This window comes from Polypterus senegalus, chromosome 12 (assembly GCF_016835505.1).
Source record: "Polypterus senegalus isolate Bchr_013 chromosome 12, ASM1683550v1, whole genome shotgun sequence".
Lineage (NCBI taxonomy): Eukaryota > Metazoa > Chordata > Cladistia > Polypteriformes > Polypteridae > Polypterus > Polypterus senegalus.
Window position 1 is genome coordinate 8674475 of NC_053165.1, and position 22285 is coordinate 8696759.

The window sequence follows — 22285 nt, forward strand, 5'->3', positions numbered from 1 at the left end:
CATCCACGCAAATGCCTGGTTGTTTTAAAAGTGTTTAAACGTTAAAGCCCATTTACGGTAAAAAGAAAATAAACAATACAATTAGATTAAAACACACCCGAGTGATTTCATTTTTTTTTGCGTTTGATTTTATACAGGCAATAAATGGGCAAGCTAAATGTAAGCCGCCGGCAATGTTGATGTCGAGCTGGCACTTTGACGTTGCTGCCAATTGAAGTAGTAAGAAGCTGCAGGTAATTTTGAGTTAAATTCGTTTTGTGTCTTTGTTGATTTGTTTCTTTTTTTTAACTTGTCACACGTATTGCTATAATGGTGTTAAACGAGAAGGAGATCGAGAGACCAATATTTCAATAACGATGAGGAAATAATCGAGGAGAGCTACAGGTTTGGCGAACCCTTGCGCTGGAGATGCACGCTTCGCAAATGGGACAGTGAGGGGGATCGGACCGCGGCGGTCTGCCTGCACGCTCGTATTGTATTTAAGAATATGCATTTCAGACAACAACATAGATGGCGTGTCTGAGTTTATGCAGTAGCTATTCTGCAATGGAGAGTTGGTATTCTTGAACGGTGATCTAAAACGTCGCTCCTTAAACAAGACGTTCTTTGCAGTGTACTGGAGTGCCTGGGGTCTAAAGACAACGTATTACTATTATCTCGAGGGAGGAAATAATTCAGCTTTTCATAATTGCTTCATGTTTGTTAACATTCTGATTTAAGATGTAGCAGCACACTACCAGAGGTTGTATTCGACAATGCGATTCACTGTTAGTTCATTAGGCTGCGTGATTAAGCGGGCTTAGAAAAGGGCAGTGTATGGTAAGGTATGGTATAGTAGTGACTGTTCTTGTTGGAATCGATAACGAATCTCAAAAATGGCCTCGTGTCCTGTATCTTTGACCTATATGTGGCATGTATTATACAGTAGCACACAGATAGGTCATTCCCCTTTAGCAGTTTGAAGGCATTACATTGCCATATTAATTTATTTAAAGCTATGCTGCTGAAGTTCACCTCGGGGTAACAAAGAGGTCTTAAGAATCCCTAACCGGGACAATTACTGGGCAAAAGGAAAGTGCAGTGTGGGTACGGAAAGTATTCAGACCCCCTTCAATTTTTCACTCTTTGTTATATTGCAGCCATTTGCTAAAATCATTTAAATTAATTTTTTCCCTCATTAATGTACACACAGCACCTAATATTGACAGACAAAAAAAAGAATTTTTGAAATTGTTGCAGATTTATTAAAAAACAAAAACTGAAATCTCACCTGGTCCTAAGTATTCAGACCCTTTGCTCAGTATTTAGTAGAAGCCCCCTTTTGAGCTCATACAGCCAGGAGTCTTCTTGGGAAAGATGCAACAAGTTTTTCACACCTGGATTTGGGGATCCTCTGCCATTCCTCCTTGCAGATCCTCTCCAGTTCTGTCAGGTTGGATGGTAAACGTTGGTGGACGGCCATTTTTAGGTCTCTCCAGAGATGCTCAATTGGGTTTAAGTCAGGGCTCTGGCTGGGCCATTCAAGAACAGTCACAGAGTTGTTGTGAAGCCACTCCTTCGTTATTTTAGCTGTGTGCTTAGGGTCATTGTCTTGTTGGAAGGTAAACCTTCGGCCCAGTCTGAGGTCCTTAGCACTCTGGAGAAGGTTTTTGTCCAGGATATCCCTGTACTCGGCCGCATTCATCTTTCCCTCCATTGCAACCAGTCGTCCTGTCCCTGCAGCTGAAAACACCCCCACAGCATGATGCTGCCACCGCCATGCTTCACTGTGGGGACTGTATTGGACAAGTGATGAGCAGTGCCTGGTTGTCTCCACACACACCGCTTAGAATTAAGGCCAATGAGTTCTATCTTGGTCTCATCAGACCAGAGAATCTTATTTCTCACCATCTCAGAGTCTTTCAGGTGTCTTTTAGCAAACTCCAAGATTGAACTTTTTGGCCTTAATTCTAAGCGATATGTGTGGAGACAACCAGGCACTGCTACAAGTACCTGGGGGTTCACATCCATGACGGGCTGAACCGGTAGCATAACACTGAGGAACCATTGAAGACAGCTGACTTTTTTTCCTCCTTCTGTGTTCCTTTAATGTGAGTATTGACACCCTTCACATAGTCTCCAACTCTGTGGTGGCCAGTGCGATTTTCTGCATTGTGGTGTAAAGTGCTAGCAATTACACTTCAAGAGAGACCCACCGAGTCAACAAGATGATTAAAAAGTCAGAGTCAGTCATTGGATGCCCTCTGGACCCCCAGTGGAGCTGAGAATTGAGGCAAAGCGCAGGGCCATTATGAAGAAAGCTTCCCATCCTCTCTGTGAGGCTCTCAAATTGACGACTTCCAGCCAACAAATTATTCAGCAGAAGTGTGTGAAGAAAGGCTGCTGGGGCTCCTTTATACCAAATAGCAATATGTCTGCATAAGGCCTCACTGCAACTGAGACTGCCAAGTCTGAACTTTTCTTTAGAATTTTCTTTCTTTCTAGTCATTCTGGTGTGTGTGTATTTATTTATTTTTCAACTTACTGACTTATCTACCTACCTATCTATGTATTTATTTATTTAAAGAGTGTCTGTAGAAAGCGAAATTTCCCCCTAGGGACAAGGCCCTTCTATCTATCTATCAATCATATAGTGCCTTTCATATCTATCTGTCTGTCTATCTATCTATCTATGAAAACCACTAAGTATAAAATTGTAGGGAGTGGTTTGCAAAATCCAGTTGTAGTTTTTACAATACTGTGCATTAGTCACATTTTGATAGATTTTAATTTTTACAAATCCACAAACAATCTTCACAAGTTTAAAACCATATGATATGTGAATAGTATATTATGTGACTGTATTAATGAAGAAGTGCAGTTTGTTTTTTAGGGGAGCTTGTGGGTTCAGTTGTGTTTCCAAAAATATTTAACATGAAAATGCATTTATAATAATATAATGTGTAATAATATAATATAATGTGTAAGTTGTTGTATAGTTGGCTGAGGTTTTTGTTAATAAAGTTTGTTTTAAAAAATAAACAAAAAATATCTGTCTAATCCTGCCAACTATGCTATCCATCTGTCTAATCCTGCCAACTACTCTATCTATCTGTCTATCTAATCCTGCCAACTATGCTATCTATCTGTCTAATCCTGCCAACTACACTATCTATCAATCTATCTGTCTAATCCTGCCAACTACGCTATCTATCTATCTATCTGTCTAATCCTGCCAACTACGCTATCTATCTGTCTGTCTATCTAATCCTGCCAACTATGCTATCCATCTATCTAATCCTGCCAACTACGCTATCTATCTATCTATCTATCTATATATCTGTCTAATCCTGCCAACTACTCTATCTATCTATCTGTCTATTTATCTAATCCTTTTTTTCTAGACCAGTGTTATTTGTTCAGAAAACATTACTCATGTAAGTTATGTGTTTTCTTTATTCTCATTAGATCTGTGGAAGCAGAAAAAATGTCCTTCCGGAGAGGTACGTGGGCCACGTGTGTCAGAAAACTGCTGTGAAAATCTGTCACCATTTATTGTCCTTGTATTTATTTATTTTTTTCTTCTTCTCCTAAGTGAATATTGTTATACTGCTGCTGATTGCTGTTGCATTTTTGATAATCGTACATCGAAACCTTTTGAGTTTGAACGACTTCCTGAAGAGGCAAATTTCTGGTGAGTTTTGATTCTGATCTACTTGTAAAAAAAAATAAAAAATGCTGATAGCTTTTATTTGGGGATGTTGACTGTGATGTAATGAACTCTGTGGACCCAAGGAGCATTGGGGGGGCGAGAGCCAAAACACGAGGCACAACTCGGCCACACACAAGTTTAAGAGAAAATAAAAATGTTCAGATATTCGGTAACAGCATCTTGTCGCATTAACAACTCAGCCGAGCGCCATACCAACAACCAATAAAGCTCGTCCTCTGTGAATGTCGTCCACCTTCTTCCCGACTCGGACTCTCCACATGGGGTGAGATGCCACCCTTTGTGGCGAACCCGGGTGCACTTCTGGGGTCACAGCACTGCATGCCGGAAGCATTTCTGGGTCATACGGAAGCTCCCCAAAATAGGGAGGTCCATTCTTTACAATACAGTAGCACCCAAGGACCCCAACAGGGTCACCCTTCTGTATTACAATTCCCAAGTAATCTTCTTCTTTATTTATTTATTTGGTATGTACTATGCTATATACTGTATACCCTGCCGTTCTCTCTTATATTCTGTAAGTGCCTTGAGCATGGGAAAGGCACTATATAAATAAAATATATTATTATTGTCTGGGTGGGCACTGCCAACTCTCGTGCTGGAGGACGAGTTGTTCAAAATATGAGGGACGTTCAAAAAGTTTCCGCACTTTTACATTTTCATTGGAAATGGTGAAGGCGGGAGGAGTAGTAATTGGGCATTAAAAAGTTGGTACGATGCTGGGCATATTACATCGCAAACAAAGGTGATCGTGTAGGAAAGTGATGTCATTCCCTTTTGAAATTCCTAATAAACAGATTAAAAAAAAAGTGTGGAAACATTTTGAACGTCCCTCATATCCATTAGGGGCCATGTAGGAAGTCGTCCTTGCCCGGAGTTGGAATGCCAATCCATCCAGTCTGGCACTTAAAATAAGTAATTAACATTGGGAAATCACAAAGAGGATTGCCTTTGCTTTTACTGAATGCGTTTTGTATCTTGCCGATTCTGTTGACCTGTTATTTTAGACACCTTCCAGACAGTCCATGTGCCATTTAACAAAAAAGTCTAGTGATCTACATCTTCACGTCAGGTATTTTATGGGCAATCATCCCAATTATATGCATGTTGAGAAAATTGAGCTGGGGTGACTCCTCATTTTTATATGCATTGGCCTTTCATCCTCACGTCAGCAAAGCAGCAAGCTGTGTATCACACTACACACAACACCTACATTTCTGAGCTAACTAACTTCCTCACTAAACTTGAACAGTAAGATTTCTTTCGTGAACGCCTGGCACCATAGACACCCAAGTGTGTATAATCAACATTTAGACCAGTAATCTGGCTGTTAAAGTTGCTCTTTCTATCTGATAATCGCAGAGTTAACAAAGATAAATCTAGCAAATGATAAATCCCTCACCCTAACCAAAACCAGCCAGGAATTTGAATCACAAAAATGGATAATTCTAGACCTTACTAGTCCTATAGTCCTGTTTTTGCCCTAGTGAGTACGTAAGAGTTTGGGAGCATGCCCAGCTAGGCCGTCACCGCACCCATCACACAATGAACTACCTGGATTGGGACCCGAGTGCAGCAGGTGACACCTCAGCACCACACTGGGACAGTGGGAGGTTTTTTATGGTGGCTGGAGTGCCAATCGTACCACCAACCCCATGTATTCCCTGTAAGTTGGAGGACCTGCTTGCAGGGTTAGATGCAGATTAACATCATACCCACCAGGATGGAGTAATTTTCAGGTTAAAAGGTCTTGCTCAAGGGCCTGACGGAGCAGAGTCACTTCTGGCATTTATGGGATTTGAACTGGGCAACCTTCCGATTGGCATTAGAGATCTCTAGCCGCAGAGCCACCACTGTCTTACGAGTTGAAATATTTGGGTGCTGGGAACTGTTTGCTTGCCAAAGACACGGTTCACGGCTAAAGGTTTAAACACGACTTACCTCCAAAGAGAATTGGATTTGGGGGTGAAAAGCACAATAAACCGAATTTGGCTTGGATGCCATCCAAAACAATTCTGGCATTTATTGATGGAAAAAAAGTGTAAGGTAGAGTGTTCATATATTAAGATTTGTATTGGGTGTGACGAGGATGGACAGGATTAGAAATGAGGACATTAGAGGGTCAGCTCAAGTTGGGAGACAAAGTCAGAGAGGCGAGATGACGTTGGTTTGGACATGTGCAGAGGAGAGGTGAGGGGTATAATGAGAGAAGGGTGCTAAGAATAGAGCTGCCAGGGAAGAGGAGAAGAGGAAGACCTAAGAGAAGGTGGTGAGAGAGGACATGCAGGTGACGGGTGTAACAGAACAAGATGACGAGGACAGAAAGATATGGAAGAAGATGATCCACTGTGGCAACACCTAACAGAAGCAGCCAAAAGAAGAAGAAGTTTCTTGGGACAGGATTAGAAATGAGGACATTAAAGGGTAAGCTCCGAATGGACGATTGAGAGACAAAGTCAGAGAGGCGAGATGGCATTGGTTTGGACATGTGCAGAGGAGAGATGAGGGGTATAATGGGAGAAGGGTGCTAAGGATAGAGCTGCCAGGGAAGAGGAGAAGAGGAAGGCCTAAGAAAAGGTTTATGGATGTGGTGAGAGAGGACATGCAGGTGATGGGTGTAACAGAACAAGATGCTGAGGACAGGAAGATGTGGAAGAAGACGATCCACTGTGGCAACACCTAATGGGAGCAGCCAATAGAAGAAGAAGAAGAAGGTTCTTATAACACAACATGAAGTTATGGGAAAGAGTAGTGGAAGTGTGAGTTTGACGAGGATGGACAGGATTAGAAATGACATTAGTGGGTCAGCTCAGGTTTGGAGACGAAGTCAGAGAGGCGAGATTGAGTTGGTTTGGACATGTGCAGAGGAGAGATGAGGGATATGATGAGAGAAGGGTGCTAAGGATAGAGCTGCCAGGTAAGGGGAGTAAGGCCTAAGAGAAGTTGGTAAGAGAGGACATGCAGGTGATGATGGTTGTGACGGAGCAAGATGACGAGGACAGAAAGATATGGAGGAAGATGATCTGCTGAGCCAACACCTAATGGGGGCGTGCGTTCTGCTTCTTTTCAGATCTGATGAAGTGTAAGAAAGTGAACACACCTTTAGTACAGACCCGCAATAATTCCAAGCCTTGACAACAGTGGATGTAAGGCAGGAGTTTACAGAGAAAGGGTTGCCAGGCCATTGCAGGGTACACTCAACACTCATTCATTGCAGGAGGATTTAAACGTGCTGATTAGCTCAGTGTACCTGGTCTTGTGAGGCGGAGTGCCAAGAGAAATCTTTGAAGCAGATGGTGCCATTTCCTTGTCTTCTTAGAGAGTCAAGGCTGGGGGGCTGTCAGAAGGCAGGGCCTGTTAAAGCCCATTGCGGCACTTCTTGTGTGATTTGTTTTGGAGGAGGAGGTTAGGAGCAGACGCCGATACAGCGCATTGCCGCACCCACCACATGACAAGCCACCTCAGGACCCCAGGTTAGGACCCGAGTGCAGCCATGCAATGGGTGACACCTCAGCACCACACCAGTTCAGATGGAATGGAACCAGTGTGAGGTTGTTTTTATGGTGGCTGGAGGGCCAATTCTGCCACCAACCCCCAGGTTTTTCCCTACAGGTTGGAGGGCCTACTTACAGGCTATACAAAAATAAATTGTATTTTGTTTTAGTGCGAGAACTGTAACTTGGGTGCTTAGAGTTTTGAAGTAACAGTGTGAAACGCTGTGCCAGCCTGCTGTGAAACAGTAAATGAACGTTAAGATTCGATATTGAATTTCAAACATCCTTTGCTAGTTTCATGTAAAAATGGCAGAAAACTGTCGCACGAGTTCACTTATAACGCAGTCTGGTGGTGATTTTTATTGTAGACGTGGATCAAAATGGATTACAACCCATTGACTTCATCGTGAACATTCCTGAGAAGTTCAGAGCTGTCAGGACGGGTGAAGAAATTCCAGTGGTCATCACGGCCGTAGAGGAACGACTTGGAGGACTGATAGCAGCAGTGAACAGCATTCACAGCAACACGCAGGCCAACGTTGTGTTCTACTTTGTTACCACAAACGACACGGTAATGCACTTGAAGTAAGTGTTTGCATCTTCACGTTTACACATTTGTGAGCTGTAGAAGTTGATATCACTAACGCAGCCTTTCTGTTGGTACTACACAACACTCCACCCTTAATAAACCCAATCTCTCTTCTGTGCCCATTTTTTCCCATTTCAGATGGGGTCTATCTGTGCAGCATTAAAGATAAGGCAGGATGGAGATGCCAGTCCAGTATGAAACACTCTCACACACACACACACACACACACACACACACACAGGCTTGGTCAGTGTGTAGCCTGCAGTTAGCCTAATATAGAGAGAGTGAGAGGTTAGGAGCAGACGCTGATACAGTGCAGTGCCTCACCCACCACATGACAAACCACCTCAGGATCCCAGATTAGGACCCGAGTGCAGCCATGCGGCGGGTGACACCTCAGCACCTCACCAGTTCAGATGGAATGGAACTGTGTGAGGTTTTTTTTATGGTGGCAGGAGTGCCAATTCTGCCACCAACCCCCAGGTTTTTCCGTGCAGGTTGGAGGGCCTCCATGCAGGGCTGGATGCAGATTAACGTCATACCCAGGACGACTAACACAAATACAGGGAGAACAGATGAAGTGCACAAAACTCTCTGCGCCTGGCTGCTGTAGGTCACCAGTGCTCACCCTGGTGCTGTAGTGTCCACCCGTGTTGACAGACACTGTGACGGCCAAGAAAACCTGTGACATTTATCTTTTTAACAAATGAATGTGCATCAACATCCTGTTGTACTTAACTACTGTGTATTTGCTAGGGGTACTGCTGATTTTAGAGGTTAAAAAGAAACTTTATGAAATGTATCTGTAATTCAACGTATCCTCATTGTACACTGTACTACAATGAAGGGAATTTCTTCGTTGTCCCACTGGTGCAGAAACATGGCTGTGCAGGGTTCAACAACACAGCAGGCACAAATGGCAAATAAAAAATATAGATATATTAGAAACTACCAAATTAAGGAAATAAATCCACCTTAATAAAAGGGAATGTGTCTGTCTGTGTGTCAATCTAGTTTCTACGTCTCTGTCATTCCAATATTTGGCGCTTCACAAACATTAACAATGCTTTCACAAATCCCATATCAAATAGCATTTACCAGAGACGTGTGCATTGAATGTGTCATTCCAACAGTTGGTGCATCACAAACATTAACCTTGCTTTGATGAACCCCTTACCAAATGGCATATAATTATATGCATTGCATTTATCATTCTAACAGATGGTGCATGACAAATATTAACACTGCATTTACAAATCCCATACAGTACCAAATGGCATATAACAGAGACGCATCAATTGCATGCTGCACTGCAAACATTTAACACTGAGGCCTACGTTGATTTTAAATTTCAGTCTGTCTTAGATGGGTAGCGAAGCTAGTTAATAGATGAGTATCTGTGTATCCATCCGGTTGCTGTATCTTTGTCATTTCAACAGATTGTGCATCACACACACGTTAAAACTGCTTTTACAAATGGCATATAACAAGAGACATATGTATTGGATGGTGCAATGCAAATGTTAACGCTGAGGTCTACTTTGACTGCTTAGATCTCAACCTGTCTTAGGCAGATAGCACAGCTAGTAAAAGAGTGTCTGTGCAGCTGCCCAGTTGCTATGTTTATGTCATTCCAACAGGTGGCACTTCAAATGCATTGCATTTATTATTCCAACAGCTGGCACATCACAAGCATCAGCACTGCTTTTATGAATTCCGTATTAACACTGGGGTCTGCGTTGATGAATTAGATTTCGTCCCGTCTTGGATAGATAGCACAGCTATTATCAATATAAACATGTAAGATGCATCTGACAGAACAACTAACAATAACACAGTAAAACTGAATCTTGTGTGCAGCCTGATTGATAGTGCGAGTGTTTCCAAAATGGAGTCTTGGACTCCGGTAAAGCAGGTGATTGCGTGGGAGTTAACAGTTTAATGGTGGCTACTGTGTACAAGTCTGGTACGGTTTATGGATGGGTGATGTAGAATCTGTCAAAATGGAGTTGGCTTTCTTAAAGCCTTTGTTGTCACAAGCGTCCTGTATGTGTGGCACCATGGGTCACGGTGAGGGGCTGCCAAAGTGTAGTTGCCAGTTATGGTGAATGTTTATTTAAACCAGTTACGTGCCTGAGGTGGTCAGACTTTTACCTTTTACCTTTGACGTAATTGCAATTCCTTTTTTTTTTTTTTTACATTTGGTAAAGATTCGTTTTATTTTAAATTGCAGTTTTCATTTTTTTACTATGACCTACACCTTTGTTTCACTACACAATCACTCACCTTGTGTTTTAAATGCTCTCTTTTCTGATTTCCAGGCATTGGATAACTCAAACTGATCTCAAGGACGTCAAGTACAGAATTGTGCCATTTGATCCACACATCCTGGCAGGCAAAATAAGGATAAATTCAGAACAGTCGGAGGACATAAAGCCAGTATGTATCGATACACAAAATGTTCTGTCCAATTAATTGCATCCACTGGACCAGGTTTATGAATAGAAAAAATGATCCATACTGTAAATTTCATACAGATTGACAAAAACTAGAGTGGCATAATGTATAGGGTGGTCCGGATCTAATTATGCAACTTTTAATGCAATGCGGGAAAACAATACAAAACAAAAATCTTGTAATAAATGAAAACGGAGTTACACTGAATGAATTCACTGATTTTCCGTGTAATCCACCCATCCATTTTCTAACCCGCTGAATCCGAATACAGGGTCACGGGGGGTCTGCTGGAGCCAATCCCAGCCAACACAGGGCACAAGGCAGGAACCAATCCTGGGCAGGGTGCCAACCTACCGCAGGACAAACACACCCACGGGCCAATTTAGAATCGCGAATCCACCTAACCTGCATGTCTTTGGACTGTGGGAGGAAACCGGAGCGCCAGGAGGAAACCCACACAGACACGGGGAGAACATGCAAACTCCACGCAGGGAGGACCCGGGAAGCGAACCCGGGTCTCCTAGCTGCAAGGCAGCAGCGCTACCACTGCGCCACTGCGCCGCCCTTTTCCATGTAATGTTTTTGTGAATTCTCTATGTAATAAACTTAATAAGTTATAGCGTAATGAAAATTGCATAATTAGATCTGGACCACCCTGTAGTTATATATGGGGTGGATTTTTAATTCCTCGGCTACCCTTCTTCTTCAGAAACACCTATTAAAATAACCTCAGTGTCTGTCATCTCTGAGCATGATGGCTTATGTTGATGACCTGTGTGTTAAGTAATAATAATTATATTTATCTAACGCTTTTCTATCCTACTCCAAGCTCTTTATGTAGACGGTGAGGAGCCACCACCAATGTGTACCATCCACCTGGAGGATGCAGAGGCAGCCATTCTCATGCCACACATTAGTTATTAGGTGGTGAAGGGGTGAGAGTGAGAGTGAGTTAGCCAGTTATAGACATTACTGACCAGGCTGTGGTGGGCAGTTTAGCCAGGACTTGTACCCTTTGTTTCATTGGGGGATGCCTAGGGATCATTTATGACCACAGAGAGTCCTAAACCTCAGTTTTACATCTCATCCTAAGCACATATTTGACAGCGCTGAGACAGTGGGACTCACACTCACACTCACACTCACACACACACACCACGGGGTAAAAGTGACCCCCGATTGCCTCACCAACACCTCATTCAGCAGCAACCCAATGTTTTCCTAGATGGTCTCCCCTCCAAGTGCTGGCCAGGCCCAAACATGCTTATCTGCTCTAAAGTGCAGGTGGAATGGCCGCTGGCTATCAGTCAGTCTATTCTGGAGCTGGACACGCACTTGATACATTGAGAAATGGTGGCCGTGACAAGGGATGGCAATACTAGAGCTTTAAACCTCTTGTGGACTAAGCCCCGGACACAGACAGGCAGACATGTTGTAAAACACCACCACACGTTTATTTACAGTTTCTACTATTTACAAGTCCAATAAGTGCCACACAAACCCCAAGACTTACCCAAAGTCCAGGCCTCTCACACACTCTGCCTTTCTCCTTCTTCGGGCCGCCTCCACTCCCTTCTCCTGCTTAGTCCTCTTCCTCACCCGACTCCAGCCTCGAATGAAGGGTGGCGGCCCCTTTTATAATTGCCCGGATGTGCTCCAGGTAGGTTCCAGCAATCTTCCACGGACACACCCACGTGTGGCGGAAGTGCCGGCTGCATCCCCGGAAGCACTCCAGGTGTCCCTGCTCCTCTTACCCCAAAACCCCCCCGGACTTCTGTGTGGCGGAAGTGCGGAGGTCCAGGGCTACAAAGGCATAGGGGCGCCCCCTGGCCCCTACAGGGTTGAGCTTCAAAGCTCTGTACCCGTGGTTCCCATAGCAACCAGGGTGGCTGCTCCCTCGTGGTCTTAGATGGACGCACGCCCTCTTCCGGTCCTCCAAGGCGTCCCAGCTGGGTCGTTGCCCCAGGCATCTGCGACACTCTCCACGTTTTCGTGACAATGTCCAGCTCACATGTACAGGTTGCCTGCATTCTGACTTGAATGAGAATAAAATCCAACTTAATAAGAGGATGTCTGTATGTCCAGTTGCTATGTCTCTGTCATTCCAACAGATGGCGCAGAGAGCATACCTCACTTTGACCCAATGCCAGCACTATGGGTCATGCCATCTGGTGGCTCCAGGAAGGTGTAGAGTCAGGCCAAGACAGCCACTATAAGATGGTCCAGATCTAATTATGCAATTTTCATTACGCTATAACTTAAGTTTATTACATAGAAAATCACCCGAAAAATCCCGGACCATCGAGAAGTGTGCGAACTGATGACATGAAGAATCGTCTTCGCGCCGAACTGGAATCGTCCCCGCATAAATCAAAGTCATCCAGACGATCTGGACCACCCTGTAGAACTGCTGATAGTGATGATGAGGGAGCGCATGATGGCTGAACTATAACTACTGGGGGCTTGCCCCAAATCACTCAGGGTTCTGTCCTTCTCCATTTCACATCCTCATGTAAGGAAACTGGCTGTGAATCCATGGCCTCCCAGTCAGTAAGCCAAAGTTTATGAAGCGTGCAGGAGGTTGGACCGAGGTCTTAGAATTCACGTGGGGTTGTAACCGGGAAGACATATCCACCTTAATAAAAGGATACATGTCTGTGTGTCCATCCAGTTGCTATATCACACACTTTTGTAGTAATAAAATGCACTGCATTGGTCACTCCAACAGATGGCACATCACAAACATTTCATCCATCCATCCATTATCCAACCCGCTATATCCTAACTACAGGGTCACGGGGGTCTGCTGGAGCCAATCCCAGTCAACACAGGGCACAAGGCAGGAAACAAACCCTGGGCAGGGCACCAGCCCACCAAACATTTGTAGGAGTGAAATGCATTCCAATACATGACGCGTGACAAACATTAGCACTGCTGTTACAATTCCCATACCAAATGGCACATAAGAGAGACATATGCTTTGCATGGTGCACTACAAACATTAATTCTGAAGTCTGCGTTAATTACTTAGATTTCAGCTCTTCTTCAGCAGCTGGCACAGCTTGTGGGCTCTAAAATGCTGCTGGACAGAATAATCTGTGAAGTCGGCGTCACATTATATAGTTGGAGGTAGGCGTGTGCGATATACATCGTTTACGATTATATCTTAATTGCTGTTTTAACGATGTGCGAGATTAAATTATCGAGTATGTAACTCACTTTGCAAAAAAAAAAAACAAAACAAAAACAGTTCATTCACTAATGCAACAGTATAGACCACTGCGCGTGCGCAAAGCGAGTTGCTTAGTCGTGACGTGTACGTCCAGCAAGCCGGAAGTTAGCATCGCTCGCTGCCTCAAAATGAGTGAACAAACAGCGCCAGATGATAAAACAGCCTCGCCATCTACGTCGTCAAGAGTTAATTGCCAGACGTGGTTCATTCGCACTCACACGGCAGTGGTTTGGTTTTGAAAAGACTGATGTTGCTCAAAAGACGGAAATCTGCATATTGTAGCGACCCGTGGTTGAGTCTTAAAAGTTTTTAGAGCCGAACTCAGCCGTGCACTTCTCCCAAGCTGGTCGGCTAGCGGACTGCCAGCGTTATGCACGCAGCTGTACCCAGCTCTTTAAGTAGCGAGCACTCGTGTCCCATACACCGCACGACTCCGAGTGTCTCGGTAATCATTGCTTAGATGAAATCTTAGCAATACACAGCTCTGTCCTGTTGTATCTCTTTATTAGAGCAGATAGGCAGAAAACAAAGCTCAATCATTGCAAAGCCATTGCCAAGGTCATTAACGAAGCCATCTTTCTCACTGATGGTAACTATTTACAATTTAATAACCCCGGACGGCAATAACCCAAATCCACCCCATCAGTTGAACACAAACACATACAACAATTACAACAGGAACAATAATTCGATTGCCTTACTAATTTAACACAACAGTAAACTTTACATAAATTACCCACAATGCATCATGCCGCCAGCGCTGGCTGCCGGGTCACTACAATATTATGTGGTGAATCGGTTGCCGTTAAAGACACCTCGACAACTAACTTGTTTCACCATTTGCGAACTAACCACCGTACAGAATACGAAAAGCTTAAGGAGTCAACTGTCCAGCACAACTCTAAAGTAACCAAGGTACAAGCAGAAAAACACGCTCAGCAAACTTTAGCGGACTCGTTCTGCACAAAAAGTGCCTTACGACAAGAAAAGCAACACATGCCATGACATAACAAACGGCGTCACCAATGACATCGCAAATGATGTGGTGCCAATTCAAGTGGTTGAGAGAGATGGTTTTAAACAACTTTTGAACACTTTAGACCCAAGGTGCACACTGCCTGGCCGAAAATATTTCAGTCAGACCGCTCTGCCTAGGTTGTATGATTCGTGACGCCAAACTCTGATGCATAAACTGCAAAAGGTTTCACATTTTGCCACAACAACGGATTTATTGTCAAGCCGAACATCCGAGCCATACCTCTCCCTGACGGTGCATTTCACTGACGAAAACTGGCAACTTCAAAGCTCCTGTTTGCAGACATCCTACTTCCCACAAGATCACACTGGCGACATCATTGCGCAAGGTCTGAAAGATGCGCTGGCATCATGGCCACTGTGAGAAGACCGCATGGTTTGCATGACAACAGCCAGCGGGGCTAACGTTGTCAGTGCACTACGGATTAATAACTGGAAGAGGCTACCTTGTTTTGGGCATAGGCTTCATATTGCGATTGGTGAGTAATTTGGGGTTCCTCTATAAAATGCAGTTTAGGTTAAATTGATCTTATTTATTATGACATTTAAAAATACAAAAAGTAGTAAGTAAAGCTATAGATGACAAAAATATAATTTCAAATAATACATTACATTATCTTGGAATTATCGTTATCGTCCAAGTCCCAGAAAATATGGAGATATTTTTTTTTCCCAATATCGCACACCCCTAGTTGGAGGGGTAGTCAAACTTGTCGGCTGCAGTTTCTGATATTGTCTCCCGAGGATGTCAGACTAACACAGTTTCGCATTTCCAGAGTAACACAAGCAGAGTAAACAACAGAGTGCCTAGCAAGCTTTATATAATGCATATCAGGCTCCCGTCTTTTCATATATTTAACCTTATAAACAGTTTTACATGGATGTGTGTGTGCATGAAGTATGAAATACCCGGTAGATATTAAACAGACTTTTTTTTTTCCCCCCAAGTGACTCCCCGGTTTTTCTCCCGAGTTGACCGTTTTACAAACCCTGACGTCCGTTTATTTACTTTTCACCAGCTCACGTTTGCAAGATTCTTCCTTCCTGCATTTGTGCCAGATGGAGAAAAGGCCATTTACATGGATGACGATGTGATAGTACAAGGTAACGAGGCTGGCAGTGTCGAGGGGGTTTGTGTGGAGGATGAGGATGCTGTACGGTTTCTCTGTAACGGCACCGTTTTTAATTCTAGGAGATATCCAGGAGCTGTACAACACCAAGCTGAAGGCAGGACATGCTGCTGCATTTTCAGATGACTGCGATTCAGCCTCGTCCAAAGGAATGGTGAGGGGGGCTGGAAATCAGGTAAAGTAGCATAACAGTCACGTCAGTCATTTTCCAACCTGCTATATCCTAACTACAGGGTCATGGGGGTCTGCTGGAGCCAATCGCAGCCAGCACAGGGCACAAGGCAGGAACAAACCCCAGGAGGGGCGCCAGCCCACCGCAGGGCAAGTAGCATAACCGAGTCGTTTTATTGTGCAAGGTCCCAGGGTGACCCTGTTTTCCTCTTTTATTTTGCAGAGCTTAATAAAATGTCTCAAATTCCATAACATGTACCACTCTATGATCAGGTACTTTAGCACTTCATTGCCACTCCACTTCCCTTCTAAATCTATAACCACAGGCAATTAGACCGAGTAAAGAAACCTGCAGAAGTTAAGTTACACATTTCATTATGTGTTATTGATAAAAATGCCAAAAAAATAAGTAGAATACTGTGTGATTATTGGCAAACCACACCGTTACAGTCTTAGCAGTGCATGTGGGGTCCATAGGCGGCTCTTGGCTCATCCTCACTCTAGCTTGCTTTGCTACCAGATGGCCTTTGAATGGAGTGTTGAAAACGGGCCACGTACCTCTCTCAATATGGCCACCAAGATAAGAGTTGTCTTCATAATGGTCCAGATGGTAAGGTGACCAACTTTATGCCACTCTTACTTCTGAAGTCAGTCAGCCATTTTCGAACCTGCCTAGTCCTGAATAGGGCCACTTGGTGCTGGAGCTCATCCTGGCTAGCATAGGGCACAAGGCAGGGCAAACAGAACCACCCCAGCCACTCACACGGGCCAATTTAGGATCACCAGTTCACCCAGCCTGCATGTCTTTGGACCGTGGGAGGAAACCCACCCAGACGTGGAGAACCTGGGGGTGCGAATCCTGACCCCCCACCTGCAAGGCGGCAGTGCAATCCCCGTACCGCTATACCGCCATACAAGTTTTTAAGCTTTTCCTCCACGCCCCTTACCCTCCAATGTAAATCACTGACGTGGGCAAGATGTATATTTTCTTTAAATTTATACAAGGCGCTTAACTTTTGAACACAAGTTTGTCAGGGCCAGTCAGAGACCATTGTCATTGGTTGGGTATGTCACATTACACCACGGGAGCGCACACCGCCAACTGACACACAACTCGCTAAGATTATGTAAATGAAGGCCGTGACTGGGCAGCACGGTGGCGCAGTGGGTTGGCTTCCCGGGTCCTCCCTGCATGGAGTCTGCATGTTCTCCCCGTTTCTGCGCGGGTTTCCTCCCACAGTCCAAAGACATGCAGTTTAGGTGAATTATTACAAGTACAGAGCAGCATTCAACAGAGTTCTGTTCAGAGTCCTGGAGGCCCCGGCCATCAAGCTGCCTCCATCTATTGGCTATTCCACAGCTGAGTCAGTGCTGGGCCAGCCAATCCGATGAAAGGACCCCTCTACCTTTTTGGTATTTGGTACACTGTATTGATACAAGATGGCATGAACTTTGGGGGTCATCCACTGTACAGCTCCCCTGGATCAATTGTCAGGTTAAGGGCCTTGCTAAGTGCCCCAAACGGAGTAGGAACCCTTCTGGCAGTGACAGGATTTGAACCGACAACCTTCCAGATACCAGCCCAGATCCTTAGCCACAGAGCCAGCACTCTGCCTTCTAAATAAATACATATTAACGTCAAAAATGACCGATTATAACGCAAAGAAAGATTTCTTATCGGTATCGATTGGTCAGCCTGTATGTTTTTTTTATAACATCCATTTTATCTCCTCTCCAACCCCCCTAGTTCAACTATATTGGCTTCCTTGACTTTAAAAAGGACACCATAAAGAAACTGGGCATGAAGGCCAACACCTGCTCCTTCAACCCTGGCTTGTTTGTTGCCAACCTAACCGAATGGAGACTTCAGAACATAACTGAGCAGCTCGAGAGATGGATGGAAAGAAACGTAGCGTGAGTACACAAAGCAGTCTCCCTCTTTTTTTTCGTAAAGAAACTTTTTACGAGTATTAGTTTAATTTTATTTTATTTTTTACATGCATGTTTTTTTTTTATTCATTTGCAGTGTTCTAGTTGCATGATTTTGAACAAGTGTTTGTTTTCTGATGCGACCGCCTTGCCAACCTATTATTGTGCTTCTCTGCAGAGAGGATTTGTACAGCAGGACTCTTGCTGGCAGCGTCACTGCGCCACCTCTGCTCATTGTATTCTATAAAAAACACTCCACTATTGATCCCTTGTGGCACGTGAGACACTTGGGTAAGTTGCATGCACTCCTTTAGTGTTGTGTTATTAGTTAAAGAGAGCAAACTGAATTCTCTTTGTAGCGTTATTAGCACTTTAACAATGTTGGGGGGATGGCTGCCACCGCATCCGGAGTAATATTTTACTCTAACATTTGGAAGATTTTTTTAAATGTGTTTAGCTTGCCTGTCTCTTCAAAATAAGGGAACCAATGTGCATTATGCCAACAGTGAGCTCAAAGCAAGTTGCAGGCACAAATCCGTTCTGTATGGCACAGAGGAGCATACGCAAACAAAAAAATAAGGGGCACAAATTAAGAATAGCCAGAGAAAGCTGGAAGAATCTAGAAACTATAGGAATTTAGTGGGGCACTCTGTGGACAGGGGGCAAAAAGAAACCATTCTGAAGCAGGAGATCAAAACTTCGCTATTAAGATCACGTCAGATTCTGATTCTATGATGCGCAGGAAAAGTTGATCTCAGAATGGCGTCTGTACACGTTTCATATCATAAAATTAAGTAATTTCCTTTTAGATTAATCAAGTTTTCTGATTCTGAAATATGGTGGCGCAGTGGGTAGCACTGCTGCCTCTTAGTTAGGAAACCCGGGTTTTCACTTCCCGGGTCCTCCCTGTGTCTGCGTGGGTTTCCTCCCACAGTCCAAAGACATGCAGCTTAGGTGCGTTGGCAATTCTACATTGTCCCGTGTGTGTGCCCTGCAGTAAGCTGGCGCCCTGCCCGGGGTTTGTTTCCTGCCTTGCACCCATTGTTGGCTGGGATTGGCTCCAGCAGAACCCCGCGACCCTGTGTTAGGATATAGCGGATAATTAATGGATGGATGGATTCTGAAATTACAATTTTTGGTAGAAAATTATGCTCTTTTTTTGGTTTGGCATAGTGTGAAAGGTCATGGCTATATCCTACCCAAGATTACAAAATTTAGAACAAACGCTTTTCGAGATGTCCACCCAGAACACAGATGTACATATTTTTTGGAGGTTAGCTCTGCACGTCTTTTTCAAACAAGGTGTGCCAAGTTTGTCTTGTTACAGGCAAACAGGTCCTGTTATTTATCCCTGTAACCTTCACAAAACCACCTTGACCGATGGCCAATGATAACTCCTGGCCACAGTTTGCTGCTCATGTTTTGGTTCATTTTGTATCTCATTATTATCCGGCTGCTAATTAAGGAAAAAGAAACAATTATTGGGCCTGCGTCCTCAAGAGCAAGTGAATTAAAATTCATTCACAAGACGTTAATCAGGAGCAAAGACAGGTCACAAATTTAAGAAAGGAGCAGCCACTGGGGCCCTCCAGGACCGGAGTTTGAGATCCCTCATGTAATAGTTTAATAATTTAACTTTACTTTGACTTGACTTTAGTATTCGTAAAACCTGCTTGTTTCTAAAAGAGGCATTTTATTTTTGTTTCCTTCTCCATAAGGTTCCACAAGTGCTGGAAACCGCTATTCATCCCAGTTTATTAAAGCAGCCAAGCTTCTTCACTGGAATGGCCATTTCAAACCGTGGGGTCGGGCATCTCCTTACTCGGACACCTGGGACAGTTGGTACATCCCTGACCCAACAGGTAAATTTCACCCCATCCGGAGAAGCACAGAGGAAAAATAAGGGGCTTGAACAAGACATTGTTTTTGCAGCCGCAGCCCCTGATCGCTGTTACCTGGTTTTTGGACCTCAAAACCTGTGATTTCTCAGGAGTGCCCTTTCTGTCTACTTGGATAATGAGCTGTTTTCTTTACATTTTTTACATTTGTACTGTACTGTACTTTGCATGCAGCTATAAAGGATCCCTTTGCGCTTAAAGCAGAGGGCCGCCAAGCCTGATCTTCAAGCATTACAGTGGCCGCAGGTTTTTTTTTTTCAGCCAACCAGCTTGATGGAAGCCAATTCTTAACTGGAAATGGCGGATGTACTTAAGTTAAGATGATGTTATCCTGGTTCCTTCCGGTAAGTCAGATATCTAACGTCCCAGAGAAAAGAAAAGGATTCTGTGGACTTGTGTAAATTAACACTACATAACAGCATGTGTAGCACATAAAACATACAATATCACAATACATGAAACAATTCATATACTGTACCATATTGAACTCCACATGTAGCAACATAAAACAAATACCCTACTTAGACATCAATCACCCAACCCTGAATGGGATGCCACTTTAGCAAAGATTACCTGCTACTGCCCACTAGCCCTCAGGTTTTCTTTTTCTTGGTCCCCATCTTATATACAATTTTGTGAAAAATCCATCCATACATTTTCCAACCCGCTGAATCCGAACACAGGGTCACGGGGGTCTGCTGGAGCCAATCCCAGCCAACACAGGGCACAAGGCAGGAAACAATCCCAGGCAGGGTGCCAACCCACCACAGTATGTGAAAAATACACCCCATTATTTTTTTTTTGTTTTTTAAATATTTGGACATATCAATATTTGATTAAGGAGGCAATCCCAGGAGGGAGACGAAATTTGATATTGCAGTAATTGTTTCAATGACACACCATTTCTGTTGGCTCTAACAGTTTATATTGCCCACTCATGTCTGTCTACCAGTCTCTGACAGCGACTCCATTCCTCAATGCAGAATGGTTTTCAGCTGGGTGCTGTTTAAGGGTTGTCTTGTGTGCACAGCCTCTTTCAAATACACAACACACAGCATCTCAAAGGGATTCAGATCCGGGCTCGGCCTTCCCAGAACACCCCCAATCTCGTTTCTTTCTTTTCAGTCAGTCCCATGCGGTTTTACTGGTAAGGTTACGGTCATTGTCACGTTGCAAGCTCCCCTTTCAGTTGAGCTTCTGCCTTTCCTGACAGATGACCTCACATCTTATTCAAGCACCTTCTACTATAATGGAGAATTCCTAGTGGATTCTAGGAGGGGGAGCTGCCCAAGGCCAAATGCAGCAAAGCAAACCCAACATAACATTTTCATCACCATGCTTTAGAGATGCCATCAGGTTCTTCTGGTCATGTGCGGTCTCTTGTAGTTGCAAACCATCTCCTCTGGTGCTGGCCTGGTCTGGCCAGAGCACATTGTTTCAAATGGCCTTGGTCCTTTTAAACTTGCACAACTACCTTTTTCTAAATTGTACAATGGATTACTACATGTAAATGTGGAATGGTGTTTATTTTATCAACACCTATAGATAAAGAAGATCTAACAAAGACCAAATCCTGATATGTCCATATATATTTAAAAGAAGAAAAATAAAATTTCATGGACAGGCCCACATTTAACTGGCCAGTTAAGTTTTGGCATCTTGCTTCATGCATCTCAAAGTTAATTGGCTAATGGTCAAAGAACAAAAACGTATTGAGAATGTCTATGAAAATAATGCAAAGATATTAGGTGAAGAATTAAGCACCTCTTGAAACAGAGGCTACTGGGTTCACACTTACCATGTCTGTAAAAAGTCTTCACTTTTTTGTTACACAACACACTGAATCACAGTCAATTTAAATTTGGCTTTTTTGACACTGGACAAAAAAAGCTCTTTAACATTAAAGTTAAATCAGATCTCTGCAAAGTGGCCTAAATTACAAATATAAAAGTTTAATGTTTTATACTTATAGACAGGTAGCATGGCTAGTTACAAGACCAACTGAAATGTAAGTAATCAACGTGGACGGCAGCGTTAACGTTTGCAGTGCACTGTTAAATATGCATGTGTCTGTTATCTGCTATTTGGCATGGGATTCGTAAAAAGCATTGGTAATGGCACATCACAACTATCTGTTGGAATGACAAATGCAATGCCTTTATCTCTGCTTTACGTCATTTAGAATGGGATTCGTAAAAGCAGTGTTAATGTTTGTGATGCACCACCTGTTGAAAAGATGGAGACTTGCAAATGGACGGACGTGTATTTTTTTTATATTTTGACATTACAAAGAGTCTTTATCCGTTTAGTGTCAAAAAAGCCAAATTATTTCTTCTATTTTGAACAATAAGAAAATATAAAGCTTCCAAGGGGATGAATACTTTTTTTTTCTCGGCACTATAAGAGAAACTAAAGGGAAGCCACCCCATCCCACCTCCACCAGTTTATGTCCATTACTTGTCTGCAATGGCAAGAGCCGAGACAGGTGTAGGGGAGTATAGCAGACACAGGCACAAGTGATACTAAATGGGTAAAGTGACTTTGGTGTCACACCCCTCTGTGCTCATTACCTAGCAACAGTTAAGATTAGATTTACAAAATAAAGAGAACAGGCTCAAAGAATAAAAAAAAAAGAGGACAA

General features: G+C 43.5%; 1 protein-coding gene across 1 annotated transcript; it reads left to right on the forward strand.

Moving 5' to 3' along the window:
- Positions 1-157: 157 nt before the first annotated feature.
- Positions 158-22277, forward strand: glt8d1 (glycosyltransferase 8 domain containing 1). Its single transcript, XM_039772963.1, has 10 exons — positions 158-233; positions 3448-3482; positions 3575-3673; positions 7572-7788; positions 10114-10231; positions 15536-15620; positions 15709-15821; positions 17565-17731; positions 17925-18037; positions 19465-22277. The coding sequence occupies exons 2-10, from the start codon at positions 3467-3469 to the stop codon at positions 19647-19649; spliced, it is 1113 nt and encodes a 370-aa protein (XP_039628897.1). The 5' UTR covers positions 158-233; positions 3448-3466; the 3' UTR covers positions 19650-22277.
- Positions 22278-22285: the final 8 nt, after the last annotated feature.

What these genes read in the sequence shown, in the direction of transcription:
- glt8d1 (XM_039772963.1), top strand. An exon ending in AGTCGGAGGACATAAAGCCA is followed by an intron (nt 10,232 to 15,535) that starts GTATGTATCGAT and finishes ACTTTTCACCAG; the next exon opens with CTCACGTTTGCAAGATTCTT. An exon ending in GTGGCACGTGAGACACTTGG is followed by an intron (nt 18,038 to 19,464) that starts GTAAGTTGCATG and finishes CTTCTCCATAAG; the next exon opens with GTTCCACAAGTGCTGGAAAC.